General features: G+C 36.5%; 1 protein-coding gene across 2 annotated transcripts in view; it reads left to right on the plus strand.

The window, feature by feature from the left end:
* Positions 1-3,119: 3,119 nt before the first annotated feature.
* Positions 3,120-18,455, plus strand: part of LOC117435675 (receptor activity-modifying protein 3-like) — a 76,311-nt gene continuing 60,975 nt past the window's right edge. For both annotated transcript variants that reach the window (XM_034059021.3, XM_034059022.3), the window contains exon 1: positions 3,120-3,548. In XM_034059021.3, the coding sequence (XP_033914912.2) occupies positions 3,497-3,548 (52 nt within the window). In that variant the 5' untranslated portion in view covers positions 3,120-3,496. The remainder of the gene's footprint in view (positions 3,549-18,455) is intronic.

Below are 18,455 nucleotides of genomic sequence, written 5' to 3' on the forward strand. Positions count from 1 at the left end.
ACGTAAAATAGAGTTTACCAAATCTCTTTGTTTGCGTGACTTCCAATGTCTGGGCTCACTCCCATGGTAAAAACCAGTGATAATGCTGTTCAGGATTTTAAGAGCTAAGAAAATGTATTGGGAAACCTTGGTTATCACTACTTTAGATTATTGAATAAAAAAACAATAAAACCAACATAAATAACAAAGCTCTACCCTTTGCGCTCAATTGCTTGCCAGTTACACAGCATTTTTATGAACTATATTAAAATTAAACTAAAAGGGCCTAATTCAATAAATACAAGAGAGACTATCTAAGTTTCATATTATTATCTGTGCTGATTTCACATGATTGCAGTGACAATAAATTACAATATTGTACGTTATGCAGAAATAGCTTGTGTTAGATAAAAAAAAAAAAAACATTTTAGAATGTGCAGGTTTGTGAAATAGGCACACCATGTGAAAAAGGTGTTTACCGAAAAGTCACTGTAATGGAACATGTTAATATTAATCAATTTTCAGTTTTTATTTTTTATTTTTTATTAAACGTGGTGCGACAACAATTAACTTTGAAGCCCATGTTATGTTGTTCTATCATGTAGAAGCAAAATTGCTAAAATGAATCCTTTTATTGTATATTTTAGCCATTGCATTTTATTTTGTGGATGTCTGTATATCCTTCATATTTCCTTTCTACGTCACTGCTAGGCACAAGGCAGTAACATTGTGACAGCTTTGTCTATACAGCATGCCAGATGCATTTCCTATTGAGCTCAAGATGCCAATGCACCATGCTGCCCGAAGGCAGAATAGACCTGAGCAGCAGTAAGCTAAAGTATTCAAATCAACCAGCGGTTAGAATAGGGGGGGTTTATGGGGTCCCCGAATGGCTCACCTGGTAAAAGCACTGCCACGCATACAACTAGAGATCGCAAGTTCGAATCCATGTTGTGCAAGGCTTTGGCTCTCCCAGGATTGGGGAGGTGGGATCAGGCTTAGACTGTTTCTCCTCACTGCTCTGCGAAGTCCGCTACAGGCCAGGCGCCCAGTGAGCTTGGGGGCGGAGATTTGCTGGGCTGGTCTTTGTCCTCCAGAGGCCGGTAGCCTGCAGACATCCGCTCCCGAGTTCCTGGGTGTGAAAAGATGCAGATTGGCTCGTGGGATCGGAGGACGCCCACTGAGCCTCGGGTCCCTGAGCTGTGTGAGGAATCGGTGTGGTGAAGGAGAAAAATAATAATAATAATTGGGCATTCCGAATTGGGAGAAAATCGGGGGGTAAAAATAATTGGAGATTATAAAATTTAAAAAAAAGAGGGCTTTATTCCAATTGATGATATAAAGACTAAAGTGGGATCCCTAGCTGGTTCAGCTGGTAAAGACACCACCATGTGGTGTGCAGGGAGATTCATTCAATCAGGTCCGCGCTGATTTGCATCCTGTGTGCGGTAAATCGACAATTTTGGATGGACTAGAGCAGACATTTTGAAAAGAGCTTTGAAACAGACTTTAAATTTATAAGTGTACAAAGTTGTCAGGATGTTAACAATGAAAAGAAAAATGACAGGTACGTTATTTAAACAGTTGTAGCAACAATGGGGATTTATAACGCTATATTTTCCGGAACCCCGCTACTTACAAACCTAAAACTTAAATATCTCAGATTTATTTAGGTTGTGAAAACAGGGATATCATGATTTTAAAAGAGGCATGAATAAGGTTGCAACCTCCATTTTATTTTCCCTTTTAAGCATCATGCGGATGCTTCCCACCCAGTTCTACAGTTCAATTAATTTTCTCTCACTCTTTCCAAGTCCAGTATATGATTGAATAGTGTGCCAATCACTACAAATGATTTCTCTTGTTGACCACAGTACACTACAAAGGGACTAGGAGCACCAGGACTCATTTCACTAAGAGTTTATCGTAGACATCAGATTTTAATCTGTTTTGTTCTCTGTGATGCCTGAAGTAAAATATAAATTCTGTACAAACCTTTCTATTGCAGTTGAAATGTAACTCCCACACGCACTGTAAAACCTTTCTGCAATATACCCTTCACAAATTCTACCCCTAGCTGACAGCAGTGTACATGTTTTCATTGAGCAATCTTTATGACATAGTGGAGGCACATTTTGCTATATGTTTAAATAACTGAAATCTTGCAAATTAAGTTAATGTTAACTTCAAATATGTTTCCAATTATTTAATAACCTATGTTCATATAGGGAATCTGAAACGTTGGGAAGCCACATGTTTTTTTAATATACAGGTGTACTCCACTTATAACGGATCCTGTTAGAACGGAGTTCCGTTTACAGCATGTAGAGGAGGCATGTCCCTGCCAAACAACATGGGTTTTAATTTTGAACTTACTCTGGTTAAAACGGACTAGTTTATAACGTATACAGATTTTTCTGTTCCACAAGCAGATGTTATGTTTTGTGTTTAATATGTACAGTTTTCCTGTTCCACAGGCATGTTTTTTGCGTTTAATACGTACAGTTTAATACATCGTTGTCCTGTTCCACAGGTAGATATTTTGCGCAAATATGGTACACCCGGGACATTTGTGACGTCAGGCAGGAAAAGCCGTTGCTGTTTACTTTCTTCATCTATGTACAGTTTAAACGTATAATGTATAGGTTCTACAATTTTAATTACATTTTGCAAAAATATACATTTGTAAAATGGTACTATTTACTACATTGTGCGGCCGAAAGGGGCGTGTTTTGTACAAATAATAATAATAAAAAAATCCCGTTCTTTGGCAGTTAAGCTTTCTTGTATTGTTTATATTTAAGGTACTTATGTTCGCAGTTACAGCATTTTGAATTGTGTTTACTACGTACTTCATTTGTAAAGTACTGATTTCCATTGTCCCTTGGAGTCCGTTACAGTGGAATGCACATGTAATATATTAAAGGTGTAGCCTATTTGTGTTACCCTAAGTGTCAACCCCAAAACATACTTTGTTCCCATATTACGTTAAGTTGCCTTGTTAACTTCTCGTCTCAGATTCCTAATGTGTCAAAGTGCTGGGAAGGAAAGACCACTGTTTATTTTGTTTACCATGTGATTTCCTTCCTCTGTACCGTGGGAGACTGGATTGCTGACAGTAAACCGCATATCATCAACTTGAAGGAGCAGGGCAGACCACTCACACATACTACTGCTGGCACATGCACTGACGTGCAAGTAAACCAACCACACTTTGGAGATATCAACGCAGGATTTGGCTATTTAAGAATAACTATGTGACACTGACGTCTGTATTACAAAGCCATTGCAACTCGAATTTCAAAACCCTGGTTTCTTTTGGGAAGTTGGCTTTGCATAACACGGAGACAATACTGGAATAAAAATGTACATACAAACTTAATAATTATTTTATTTTATTGTGGCGGGTGTTGTTATACCTGAATGATGATGTTTTGCTTTAAGCATTTAGTCGCCAGCTGAAAGCGTATTGAATGCATCCAATTCACCTACCATCAACGTCATCTTTCTAATCGTAATGGATACAAATGCCTTCTTTGTGTTAAAACTTTTTGTTCTTGGAATATGTGGTAAGTATTAGCATATTTATTTATTTATAGAAAAAAAGTGTACAGAATTGATATCTGGGGTAAATGTAAATGCAGACCTGCATACAAGTCCCTTAAGTGGCTGGAGTTGAGTTTTTTTTTTTTTTCTTTTATTCACTATAGATTAATAGGAACTGTCCAGCATCAGCAAAAGTATATATACCTTATGTTCATTATTATGCAATATAGTGGGGCAATTTTTATACAGTACTGTATTTGTTTGTTTGTTGTTTCATTTATTTTGTTGTGCAATCTATATAGATAATTGTTATTGCGTTTGTTCCGTGCTGAACAGCCTGTTTTAAACTCTAAATCAAACCATTAATTGTATTAAATAAATTGCATTGTTATTGCACCACAACCACAACGATAACATATAATAATAATAATAATAATAATAATAATAATAATAATAATAATAGTAATAATAATAATAATAATAATAATAACATATTCGATTTAACTAAGTAGCCTATTTTATTATATAAAATAAGAATACATCGTGCAGTGTAATTTGTATAGATAGGAATACAGTTCCATTATGATAGATTTGGAGATGAAAAAATAAAACATTCTCTTGTACTACACATTGCTGCTACCATAGTATACAGTGTAACAGCTTGCAACTATACCTAAGTACAATGAGCAGGTGCGGATTGAGTGGGGATACTAAACACCTGTGAATGTTCTAAAAGCGACGTTGGCCTTTTGGGGAATTCAGGCAACCTCCAGTGTCTGAATTATTATTATTTTTTATGTACCTTTGGATTCTACTTCTACTTACCATTACACATTTGAATACAACTTTGTTTGTTTCCATACAACTAATGTTCTCATTTGGACATTACTGGAAATACACGAATAGAAGTAAATGTGTGAAATGTATTGTAGCTATCTCGGTTAAGGCAGGCACGCGCATCACACAGGTCAAGGCAATCCACACACAGGCGGAAGGAGGACGCGAACCCGGGACCTCTCGCGCGAAAGCATAGCGCCGATACCACTGTACAAAAGAGCCAGCGTTACAGGCTAATTCTCACCCAGTACTCTTCTGGGAGGGTGAACATTAGCCAGGGTCAATTCTCACCCCAGTACTCTGTACATAGCATAATCGTTTTCATTGCACGATAACTAATGTAAGCTAATCAGCAGTAGGACATATATTTGTGAATGTACTGTAAAAGCAATAGAACAAAAATGTTTCATACACTACAAACCAATAATCTTGTTTAGAGCAAGATAGGATATATATATATATATATATATATATATATACATATATATATATATATATATATATATATATATATATATATATATATATATAAGCAATAAGACCCGACATGGGGCATTACCAGGCATTTACGAACGTTTGGGTAATGGGGCCCGATGTGGAGGGTCTCATTGCTTATATGCCACTCTAAATGAACGTTCTATAAATAGTCCCCATAACAACGATCTTCTGTATAAAATGTGTACAAAACAGCGTTTTTAAAACTGTATACTTTTATTTGAAAACAGAGAACAAAAGACTGTGTAAAAATATTTATTATTATTATTATTATTATTATTATTATTATTAGTAGTAGTAGTAGTAGTAGTATTCGTATTAGTATTATTATTAGTGTGGTTATTAAAAATGCTTCCATGAAAATAAACTGTGGACAAAGATCAGGAAAAACAAATTGTGCAATTGTAATAATAATAATAATAATAATAATAATAATAATAATAATAATAATAAAAAGTATTTTCCTTGGTAATTGATTTGAATATTTCCAGATATCGAGCAGTTATTAAAAATTCTTCTGGGAAAGTTTTCTAGTACTTGGACAGCAGAAGCAGTGTGACCTTTGGAAGAACTTGATGAAGAAACCGGTTCAGCTTGTCCGACAGTAGTTCTCCCTGTACTACTTACAGCGACTGCAGACATCTCAGAGGTGCTCGTATTTTCCGGGATGTTTTGATTTAGCCATCCCTCAATTGACATCTTATTAAAAAGGTTGAAATTTACTTTAAAACGGCATTTTGTTAATAGCTGATGGAGTGATCTTGTACTGCACGCGGGCAATAAAAATGTGCATTATAAATATCATATGGGAGATACTGCAATTGAAGAAGGAATCTATGAAAAAGACTTAGGAGTTTATGTTGACTCAGAAATGTCTTCATCTAGACAATGTGGGGAAGCTATAAAAAAGGCCAACAAGGGAAGTAATGTTAAAACTTTACAATGCATTAGAAAGACCACACCTAGAATATTGTGTTCAGTTCTGGTCACCACATTACAAAAAGGATATTGCTTCTCTAGAAAGAGTGCAAAGAAGAGCAACCAGAATTATCCCGGGTTTAAAGGCATGTCGTATGCAGCCAGGCTAAAAGAATTAAATCTATTCAGTCTTGAACAAAGAAGACTACTCTGATTTAAGCATTCAAAATCCTAAAAGGTATAGATAATGCTGACACAGGGGCCTTTTTTGACCTGAAAAAAGAAACAAGGACCAGGGATCACAAATGGAGATTAGATAAAGGGGCATTCAGAACAGAAAATAGGAGGCACTTTTTGAGTATTGTGAGGGTCTGGAACCAACTCCCCAGTAATGTTGTTGAAGCTGACACCCTGGGAGCCTTCAAGAAGCTGCTTAATGAGATTCTGGGATCAATAGGCTACTAACAACCAAACAAGCAAGATGGGCCGAATGGCCTCCTCTCGTTTGTAAACTTTCTTATGTTCTTATTTTCTTATGTTTGATTTGTTTTTGTGATGCGGTTACAAAGATTCTATGGGCATATATCAGGGATTATATCCCTCTAGCTCAACTGTATTTAGAATGCGTGGAATCTTTCCATTACATTATTTTTGTCAGGTTTTTGATATAATATAAATAGAAATGTTTAAAATAATAAAGACAATAATTAAACAATTTAACAATTTAAACGTAACTATCAATAAAACAAATCTCTCACACACAAACACACACACATACAAATGTGAATCTACTCTGTGACTACAATTAAGGATACTAAGTAAATTAAATTAAAATAATAAATCTTAATTTAATTAACGTAACAAAAAGGTTAAATCACACTAAGGACACATATCCTCTTGTCTTTCTGATTGCTAAAATCTCAAAAAACCTTCACAGCCCTGGGGGTGAGAATTAGCCTGACAGGGTGAGGATTAGCCTAGGACAGAACTCACCCGGGGTTAGCCTGTAACACTGGTTCCATTGCAAGGAGTGTATATTGGGCTTATGTCTTCGTGTGTGATTACGTTACCTACCAGACCTGCTGCTGCCTTCCCCCGTGCACGCTACACCCTCCCCTGCCAGCCTCAAGTCCGTCCCGGACTTGCTCACCAGGCTACAGTCCGACGAGTGCGTGCCGGGGTATCTGTGTCCACTCTGACACCAATGTAGCGTGCACGGGGGGAGACAGCAGCAGGGCTGGTAGGTGACGTAATCACACACAGAGACATAAGCCCGATATACGCTACTTGCAAAGGTTAAAGATGTAGTGTAATATGCGATTTAAAATTCATATATACATTTAAGAAGTTTGTTATCTTATCAATCTCTATTGAAAATACCAGCTTTATATCATTTGTTTTGTTGTCAGTATTACAAAACATCCTTTGGATTATTTTATGGTTTGCATCCTGAGACATAATAGATCTTGAATATGTCTTGAATAAGTCCTTTCTGATGCAAGTAGCAGCATGTACCAAGCCAATGTGAAATTTCTACATTTTGCTAAAATACTGTCGAATGCAGAAAACTAAACTTTGGAAGACTTGGCAAAAGTCGTATTTAAAAAAAAAATGCCTATAACAATATAAAACAAACTATTAAAATGATTATGCAATTTGGATTTGTAGTAAAATATGCAGCTTTTCAATGAACAATATAATCAAACCTGTGAACTTTGCCAAGTGCACCAGCAACTTAGGTTACACATGGGTTTGCAGTACAGTTTAAGGAAAAATCTAAATTTATCAGAACTCAGCACTGGTCTATGTAACAACTGTCAGATGTGCACACAAAAATAACATACTATTATTAAATCACTGAACAGTATTGTTGCAAAATATATGCAAGACTCTGTAACCCCTAAAAAAAACTAAAAAAAAAAAAACTGGTTACTTTCAAAACTTACAAACTTTATTTTAAAAGTAAAATACGGGGGCTCCCGAGTGGCGCATCCAGTAAAGGCGCTCCACGTGGAGTGCAGGATGCGCTCTATAGTCTGGACGTTGCGAGTTTGAGTCTAGGCTATTCCACAGCCGACCGTGGACGGGAGCACCCAGGGGACAGCGCACAATTGGCCGAGCGTCGCCCGGGGGGAGGGAGGGTTAGGTCGGCCAGGATGTCCATGGCTCACCGCGCACCAGCGACCCCTGTAGTCTGACCGGGCGCCTGTGGGCTTGCCTGTAAGCTGCCCGAGAGCTGCGTTGTCCTCCGACGCTGTAGCTCTCGGGTGGCTGCATGGTGAGTCCGCAGTGTGAAAAAAAGCGGTCGGCTGATGGCACACACTTCAGAGGACAGCGTGTGTTCATCTTCGCCCTCCCGAGTCAGTGCAGGGGTGGTAGCGGTGAGCTGAGCTTAAATAATTGGCCATTCTAAATTGGGAGAAAAATGATAACAAATAATTGGCAATGACTAAATTTATAAAAAAAAAAAAAAAGTAAAATACTCTTCAAAACGTAATTTCAGTATTGGGGTTAGAAAGTGTATCTGCCCACATGCTTCAGATATTGTCTGTTTTTTATAGTAAACAGTCCTGTTAATCTTTTTAAGCTGCTATTCAATCAACATTTTATTATGCCCTTTAACATACAGCTCTTGATTTTATTTCTGACCTCACTCATTTATTTCTGACTTTGAAACACCACTCTAACAAAATGTCAAATTCTATAGGCAGTATCACATATAACACCAAATACAATAGTAGGTGTAAGCAGGACAGGAATTGATATCTATTGCATTATGGGGTAAGGAACTTTGCAGTGTGCTGACATTTTGTTGTTGCAATTCTGAACATGCTATATGGAAATGGTTGAAGGTTAAGCGGAAAGAAAATCTTGGATGAAGCACAAAAAAAAAGACACACATCAGACATTTACTTACAACATATTTATTAAAGATACTGTATGTTGTTTATTTTTTGTAACTTAAAAGGGAGTTTTTTACCTTTAAATAAAGCACAAAACAAAATATGTACATGTACATAAAATCATGTAAATTGCCCTAAGGTACCCCAGAGGGCTATTTGCACAATTTTTAAAAATGTATTTCGCTAAAGGAAAATCAAACTGTTAGTAATACTGTTTAGACTAGTAACAAAAAATGTAACCTCATCACTAGTTTTGTAAAAGTTCATAAATGTCACCATATCTTACACTTCATCCATTACTTCAAGTAGACAAATATTTTGGCTTAGTTTCGTAAGCTTCTCTTATTACTACTTTTATCATGGACATATTCTCCCTGGTCAAGGGAAAAGCATTCAGCATTGTGGAGCACTACCACACTAATGTATAACAGCTAGTGTGTGAATTCTATTGTTAGAATGAAAGCATTTTCCAACAAAATGATTCAGAGATTTCCCATACTTACAACAGGGAGTTAGAGCAAGAAATGTCTTCTAGCTTGGATAAAGAAAACCATTATTCCAGAAATCTTTGTTCTGTGTGAGTAATTTTTAGACCTTTTATTATTCATGGCAAACCGCCCTGTTTATTACAAGTGATGGGGTAGTATTTAGATAGGTGAGGATAAGTGCAGGGAAGTTTGAAAAGTAACTTTAAACAGCAACACTAACCTTAAGTACTTAATAAACCAAAGTGGTGTTTTCCATTGGACATGGAGTGTTCATAACAAATGTTTGGCACATGAGCTTGTTTATTTTTATAAGGGCCTACTGAGTAATTCACAGATGAGAGTTTATGTGCTGAACAACACCAGTCCAACTGAACGTAGCTGATTATAAATGTCTACAAAGCAATAAAGGTGCTTATTACTGCTAACTCACCAAATGGCACAGTATATAGTTACTGTACAGATGTATTCCAAAGGTCTGCAGTACTGTAAAATAAGCCTCTCCTTGCTCCTGATCCTTATAATGTCAGATGCTTGTGCATTCTGGGATCTGTTAGCTTGTCCCAAAACTAGTCCAAAACTCTACACTTAAATGGTTTGGTTTGTCATGTTCATGCTCACAGTCAGATTTTTTTCTAAATGTGTCACTGAGTGCATAGCTTTTGAACCCAGGTGCAGGGTTCATCACCCCAGAAAATTAAAACCAGTAATAAATTCAACTCCCAGAACACATAGATAAGACTGGTATCATGTGGACCGGCTGCTCCTTTGACAAAAATCCTCTAAACCTCAGTTTGTTGTCTTCTTTGTAGAGCTGCCAGAATCTTTAATCGCTGCGGCTCAATAATGCCACCTTTGTATTTACCTAATAATGTCATTCAGTGGGTTACAGCTTAGCCATTCTGTGGTAAGATCTTACTTGGAACAGAGTCATTTCATTCAAGTTTTTTTTTTTTGCTCTTCGTGTTATTTTTTGTACCTCTGTCTGCCCCTTTACCTACTTTTCTGTTTTTGCTTGCCAAGTACTACATACTTCTTGTTTTTACCGACATCCTTTTTCTTGACAAACTTTTCCTATGCTGTGCTTTTCCTACCGTCAGTCAAGGTTAGTCTTCTTTTGTCTTGCACGTATGCTTGCAATAATAAGATAAGCGTATTTCTTCCACCAAGAGCCAAACAATACTATCCCATAGAGTTACTGTTTAATTAAATGAAAGAGCTTAAATGATGATAACTAAGGCTTAATAAATCTTAATATAACCTTATAACAGGGGCGTAGCTAGGAATGGAAATTTGGGTGGGCCCCAACTTCGGGTGGACGGGCAAGTACCAAAGGTCTGACGTCACAGGAAATAGTTTACATTACAAACATGATTTAAATCAGTTAAGACTCTGAATACATCAAATATCTCCTCGGGGTTTGAGCAGAGCAAAGTAGCCAAGACTGAAAATGTATGGTGCCGAGCGAAGCAAGGCAAGCATTTTTTGCAGTTTGTAACAGTACAAATACTACAAATACAAAGCACATATGCACCTACAGATACAAACACACTGTGCACAATAACTGCAAAAACCATTTAATTTGACAAAAAATCAGAAACTAAAAAAATCCCTAAACAAAAAAGCTGTATTGCTTTTATTCTTAGCTGTATTGTAATCTCTTAGCTATATTGTAATAACTTGTTACCTCTGTAAGTCGTCCTGCATAAGGGCATCAGTCAAGCAAAAATAAAAAATTAGGCTAAGTTCTTGCTGCCTTCAAACCAAAACTAAAATGTTAGCTGTGCTGAGAATACCTAATTTCCAGCTAAATATGTCTGCTTTTGTTTCCACTGCATTTTCTTGGGTACAGCTAAACAAAGATATTGCGTTGGCTGCAAAAAACATAACAAGCAGACAAAAATAGATTTTTTTAAAACCGCCTTGAGTGACACATTCAGTCACATTTTTCAAGTTTTGTAAACCTTTTAAAATTATGTTGACACGCTAATGAAAAGGAACATGCAATTTTCATATTTTGCTGCTTTTACAATAAATCATACACTGGAGAAAAGTTAACAGCAAACCTTAAAGACAAACCCCAAAAGTTTTTGTATTTATTTACATTTCTAATACTACGTAGGAATACTTATGAAGTTTTAAAACCACAGATACCTTCAAATTATTAATAAATTGTAACATTATACATGCCACTGACTCGCTAGGTCGTTGTAGTATGACTCGAACACCAATCATGAAGTCGGTATTTGCCATAGTAACCAAATGCACGGCGCTGATAAAAGTATGAATTCAAAGTGTGAAATACTGTAAGGAAAATAAAATACCTGTTTTTTCACTTTAAATTGCAAGAAGCTGAAAGCAACTTTTATTTGTTGCTTATGTCAGCTGTCGATTCGCCAGTGCCCATCATTGCTACAGTACACATTCAAAACACACACTCAATTTTCACAGTTCCCAAAATATTTTTAAGACTGAAAACTATCTATAGATGGAACACTCCCAACCACTATATTTCCCATGTAAACCATTTAAAATGTTTAAAAAAGTAGACAGAAAATAAATGTACTTGCATATATTCACAGTGAATGCACTTTAAAAAGTCAAACAGGCAGCATCACTAAACCAGCGAGAACACAGTATTACATTTTAAGCAATTAGTAAATATAATGACAGTCAGTCAGTTACTTACATTGCCTAGTTAGTATCCTCTCGTGTCCTCTCCACCTTACACAGGATAAAGCCGCGGGGCTTGCAGTTGTAGTCATGACACTCCAGCAAATCGCACATATCTCTTCAAAGGACAGCAGTTTTAAGCAAAATAGCCTATTTGACTTAAACTTAAACACCCGCCCTCGGGTCGCACAGTTAACGTTTATTTATTTATTTTTTATAAATGTACTTAAACTTGGCATTCACACAGGCGCAGATTTGGGTGAGCCTGTGTGCAAACTGGCCCACCCAGGCCCATCTGTGGCTTCGCCCCTGCCTTATAAGCACAAGCAACATTATCACTTTTCTATTTCATATTCTGAAAATGTCTTGGTCCTTTAATGAAGCTATACATATTTCTTTAAATAACCACAATTCTGCCAGGAAGACATTCACTACCTGTGCTGTCGGTAAGATTCACTCCAATGGCCCAACTGCAATACGATTATGTGACCTACTGATCAGAAAAGGATTAGATACTAAGCTGTTTAATCTTTCAATCTATATATTTGTATTTGGAAAAATATACATATTGTTTTCAAAGAGAAAAAAACAAACAGTCTTCAGTACAACAGAAGGGAGGCCAGTAAATGCTTATACAATATACAACATTTATTTTGGTTATTATTCCTTTAATTTTGACAAATGTAAGAACCCATTGTTGGTTCAACCCGTAATTCAGTGGCTCTCATTCCTGGTCCTGGGGGACCACTGCCCTTCTGGTTTTTGTTCCAACTAAGCGCTCAATTACATAATTGAACCCTTAATTGAACTAATAATTTGCCTAATTTGAGCTTTTTAATTATTTTAAACAGATGGAGATTTCAATTTAGGTATAAAATTGTATAAGGAACTTAAATTCTCCAACTTTTTATAAGCTACACTATTTAAAAAGTCAAATTAAGCTAATTATTCATTCAATTAAGGGTTCAATTAAGTAATTGAGAGCTTGGTTGGAACAAAAACCAGCAGGGCAGTGGTCCCCCGGGACCAGGATTGAGAACCAATGCCGTAATTGGCTCCATGACATTTAAATATTACATTTATCATTGATGAACATTATCCTTTTTTAATCAATTTTTACGACATTTCAATCATTCTGAGAGGTTCTTATTGAAACGTCTCATATTGTGCTTTTTTGTTGTTGCTGATAAATGTGTGTTTAGGTGCTTTGACAATGAGCTGTATGTATTGTGGCAGGGCAGCTAGCCCTGCGCAGGGAAATGTGTGTTTGTGGCAGGGTGAGAGGTAAAATCTCCCTGCCAAACTAAATTGTTAATTATTTTATTGTTTAATTATCACCCGCACCTGGTAATTAATGTAAATTAGTGCCAGGTGCAGGGTTTAAAAAGCGTGCAGCCAGTCTGTTCTGGGCTGATGTGTGTACAGCCGTAGAAAAAATTAGAATGAAAAGCCTTTTGTAGTTAAAAACTGTGTGTTTTTGTTTTGTTTGTTTATTAGTTAGGTTCCTGTCCTATGTTTAGTTAGTATATATGTATGTATCTATCTACTATATATATATATATATATATATATATATATATATATATATATATATATATATATATATATATATATATACTGTATCTTGATTCATATACATATAGTACATATACTTTTTAAAAGTACGTTATTAAAAAATATTATTTTCCTGGTGGAGAGAGAATATAGATTTCAGATGCCCTCAATTACTGAGATATGTTGTAATATAACATGGTTTATTATCATGGATTTCCTTTCAAGATAATTTCATACAGTATAATCTTTTGGCAAGTAGCACGAAACAAACAACAAGGAATTTATTTTGGCAGCCATTTCTCTTTACTGTTATCATAAAAAAATTAGTTATCTGTCTATATTAATAGAACTGCTTGTGATGCAGTACGTTTATGGTTTTGATTTATGGACTATTCCCTACAGAATATTGTAATATACCATGTGTCATTATATGAAATAGTTCTAGTTTTCCAGTTAAATTCTTTTAAAAAAACTATTAATGTGTTCACAAGGATTAATGATAAAAGAACAAGCATGAACCTGACATTCATCCCCCGCCAAAACTGTAAATTCAAAAATGAGAATACCATAACCTACATCCACTGTAAGGACATGTAAAAATGTAAGTCAGACATACAGACAGGAGATGCCTTCATATTCTCCTAGAATCTGATATTCTTAATAACTTGTACTAAATTAGATCCAGACCAAGTTTAATGACAATTGAATAAGCACTGTATGTAAAAGTGACATATGGACAGACAGAAAGACAAACAGGGTGCTTCAATATACGCCAAGATAACAGATATATTTACAAATGTAAATGTGACATACAGTACAGATAGACAGTTTGACAACCTCCATGTTTCCACAGATCATACTACTGGCCATAATTGTTGTTGGAGAATGTCCTTCGCAAGTCTTGTCACAATGGTACATACATTATATATATATATATATATATATACTGTATATATATTAGTTGTATGTACGACACCTCCTGTATATATGCACCCAGTGGGAGGTAATAAGGAATTTCTGATTAATACAATGTCAAAAAAAGCTCTTGAACAGAATTTTGTTTATTCCCAACCAATATAACTTATAGTGATCAAAGGAACCAGGTCACTTGTCACGCTGCATCTGCATATATACCAATGTTGGATGCCAGGAAGTCCCTCCTGAAACACACCACAGAAGTATATCCTTAACCCATAGAATTTAATGAGGAATACCTCTGCACAAGAAACCAAACATATCATTGTAAGGGCTGTTAAAATATTGTAGTGAGTCACTAATTTCAACCCCTAACTGCTTTCTGTCAGAAAGGCAAGTGTCCAAACTGGTTATATCATGCTCTCCTTCCAGGCCAATCAGTGGTAGTCAGAGGCCATTGACAGATAGCAGCTGCAGCATCTACAGTGCATCATCCAAAAGTATTCAGCCAACAAGGAACCCTGGTTGTGTTGCAGAATCAATACAAGAGAGGAAGGCATTTTAACTGAGAGGAAATATCTGCAGTTTCAAGACACTTTCCACAATACAAACTAAAAAGGCCATAAATACTCTAAGATGGGGTTTCTCACCAAATGTGCAACCCAAAATAATGTATTCTGCAATAAATACAGTGATATTGAAATCAAGAAACAAGATGTATGTGTTAAAAATGCCAGGCTTCACTGGAGGACTAAGAATATATAGATGTATCCCTTGTGATTAACCTTTCACTTCTCTCTTGTCATTTCTGTGCTGGGTATTAACTTTGTTTGGAGGATCAGATCCCCTTTTTCAATCCATCCAGTCTCTAAGGGCACTTTCACACCTAGTTCACTTGCAAGTGATTCGAATCGTGGTTCACTTACAAACTAACTCATTTTTTTCAAGTTTGCTTCAGTTTGTTTCACACCACAAAAATTCAGGCGAACCTGAGTTTCTTTTAAAGTGCATTAAAATGTGTTTGGTTCACTTGCATCTCAATCCAGACTAGAGTTCTATTGGTTTCACATTGCACTTTTCCAAACACACTCGGTTCTGTTGCTGATTGCGGAAGTTCTATCTGGAAAAACTTTTTCCATCATGCCATGCCCAACATGGAGAATACTTTACGTGATGTGGTTGTGCTGCTGTCAGTGTTATTTTTGTTTATTTGGTTCTAACAACATCAAATCATTGCCGAAGTAACTTATGCCCAAAGAGCGTCACGTATTTGTTGGAAAAGATAATCATGATTAAGAAAAATATGGATATTCAACCAACTCCAATTTAGCTGTTTTTGATGACGATATAATTATAATAATAATAATAATAATAATAATAATAATAATAGTTTGTTGTAAATGTTGCATGTGTGACAGTGTGGTGAGATACAGATGCAGCAGGAGCTGGTTTACTAAACTCAGGCAGAGCAGCACAAATGCAACAGTGACTAATGTCTGTACAAACAACAACAACAATAATAATAATAATAATAATAATAATAATAATAATATCACCACTTTGTCTTGGCACAATGTTTTCTCTGCGAGTGTATTTGACACAATTATAATAAAGCCAGATGTAATACATGTGCTAACTCCTTATTCAATTTCATACTTCATGATTTCATACTTTTCTTTGTTTGTGACAGTTTTGCTATTATGCTTAAAGAACACGCTTGCTACAATAACAATTAAATCTATTAGCATCATTTCATTGAATAGCCCGGGTTGTGCCAGTTAGTAAATCAGCCCCATAGTATTTTTTTTTTTTTTTTTGTGATGTGCTGTTGTGTACATGTGACATTGTGTTGTTCTTGTGTGGTGTGTATGTGTTATTGTATTGTGTGTGTGTGTTTTGACAAGCCCTGCGTTGCGTATTTGCGACAAGGGGAGACACTTTCCTCGGTGCTTGCTGAAGTACATCATTTCCACGATTTGCTTCGCTGTTTGGAGCAGTTCATTTCCAAGTGAACTGGAATGCATTTGGTTTCCCATTGCAAAAAGCTGAAACAGAGCAAAGTGGCAAATGTACCGAGTCCCCTTCAAGTGAACCGTGACCACCATTTCAAGTGATCTGGGTTCACTTGGTTTGATGCGCATCCTGGTTCTCTGAGGTTTCACATACCACTCCAAGTGAACCGAACCTCACTTCAATCTGCATCTAGATGTGAAAGTGCCCTTAAACTCATCTCATTCCAATCAACTTTTAACCCAGCTGTTCTCTTACTCTAGTCTTTACTCTTCTGGTATTTGCTTTAGTTTCTGCCTACTTGTGCTATTTCTTTCTATTTTCTTTTATTCTTTTCCCTGTCACCCCTCAGTCATCTCACATTTACAACCCAGGAGCATATCCAAATCAAAGCAGACTATATATATATATATATATATATATACACATACATACACTGCTGTGCAAAACTCTTAGACATGTTGCATTTTTCTACTCTGATGCATTATGAGCATCAACACTTTACTCAAAGCCTCCACTAGTGTTTTCTACTATCATAACAACCTTGACTTGCATAAAGAAGGAAAAACATTAAGTGAAATAGCACGCATGACTCAATTTTCAAGGTGTGGTATCCGAAGCATAATCAACAAGTACAGAGAAACATCATCTGCAATTGACAAACCCAGGACTGGAAGACCCAAAAAGCTGTCTAACAAGGATGAGCAATACTTGAAGATAATATCCTTAAGGAATAGAAAGAAGATAAGCGAAGCGTTGAATTGACAACAGAACTGGCAGAAGGCACAGGTGTCGTTGTCCATCAAATCAACAATACAAAGGTCACTCTTGAAATCAGGACGTAAAGGATGTGTTGCAGTAAGAATACCTCTGTTAAGAAAGGGGAACAAGACTAAAAGGCTAAAATATGCACAAGAACACAGAAATTGGACTATGGAACAATGGTCAACGGTGCTTTGGACTGTTGAGGGATGGACAACGACACCTAGTCCTATCATTGTGTTGATTTACACAATTCCCTCCTAAATTAATGCTGCTGCTACTTCTGCTGGTTTTCTTTTTACTGTCTCCACATGCTAAAAAAGTTTTAAGAGGGACCTATTCTATTTGCTGCCCAGTGTACAATATATTTGGCATTGAGAAAATAGGTATTAAATAGGTATAGGAACATACCCTGGGCAGTAAAGGGTTAAGATATGGTGGACTGGCTGATGGGCACATTTAGATTACAATATCCTAGCTGGGGATGAATACTCAAATTTAGGAAAAACATGCATTGACAACCTGGGCATTTGGATGGTCACCTGCTACTAATATAGTTGATTTCACTATGTAACACAATTTTTGTTCCTGGGTAGTAAGTGTTATTTTCTAATTGCTTATGCCTCAAAAGTATAGAAAATGGCTATTATTCCCCACAAACTTTGCTTTTGTGACCAGGACAGTGATATTTTGAAATGTACCTATTTCCAATGAGAAAACGGGCGAATTTGTGTCTTCGTACACATAAAGTCAGAAAAAAACAACATATGAATCCAAATTAACATGTATTTATACTAAAGTAATACAAAAATGACTACAAAAGATTTAGAAGTGAGTAGTTTTTCGAGATTTACGATTATACTGTAAATCACTTTCACGAATCAGCCCCCAAATGTAGTCTCCCATCATGTTCTCGTTATACTGTCCTTCATTGACAGCTCATCCAGGAGCCTCAAAGCCGTGCTGCTCCATAATGGTAATAAGTACCCGTCTCTTCCCCTGGCTCACTCGGTGCACCTCAAAGAGGATTACAACAGCATCAAGACCTTGTTGGACGCCTTGAAGTATGATGAGTACGGCTGGGACCCCCGGAAGGTGCTGATGCCACCACTGCACATCAAATCGGGCCTTATGAAACAATTTGTCAGAGCTCTAGATAAGGAGTCGGCAGCCTTCAAGTACCTTCAAGACTTCTTCCCTAAGCTGTCTGAGGCAAAGGTCAAAGCCGGTGTCTTCGTCGGACCACAGATAAAGAAGATCCTGGAGTGCAATGAATTCCCCAAGAAGCTCACTAGTAAGGAGAAAGCGGCTTGGAACAGCTTTGTCGCAGTGGTTCGGGTCTTCCTGGGCAATCACAAGGCCGAAAACTATGTGGAGC

This window comes from Acipenser ruthenus, chromosome 3 (genome assembly GCF_902713425.1).
Source record: "Acipenser ruthenus chromosome 3, fAciRut3.2 maternal haplotype, whole genome shotgun sequence".
Taxonomy (NCBI): domain Eukaryota; kingdom Metazoa; phylum Chordata; class Actinopteri; order Acipenseriformes; family Acipenseridae; genus Acipenser; species Acipenser ruthenus.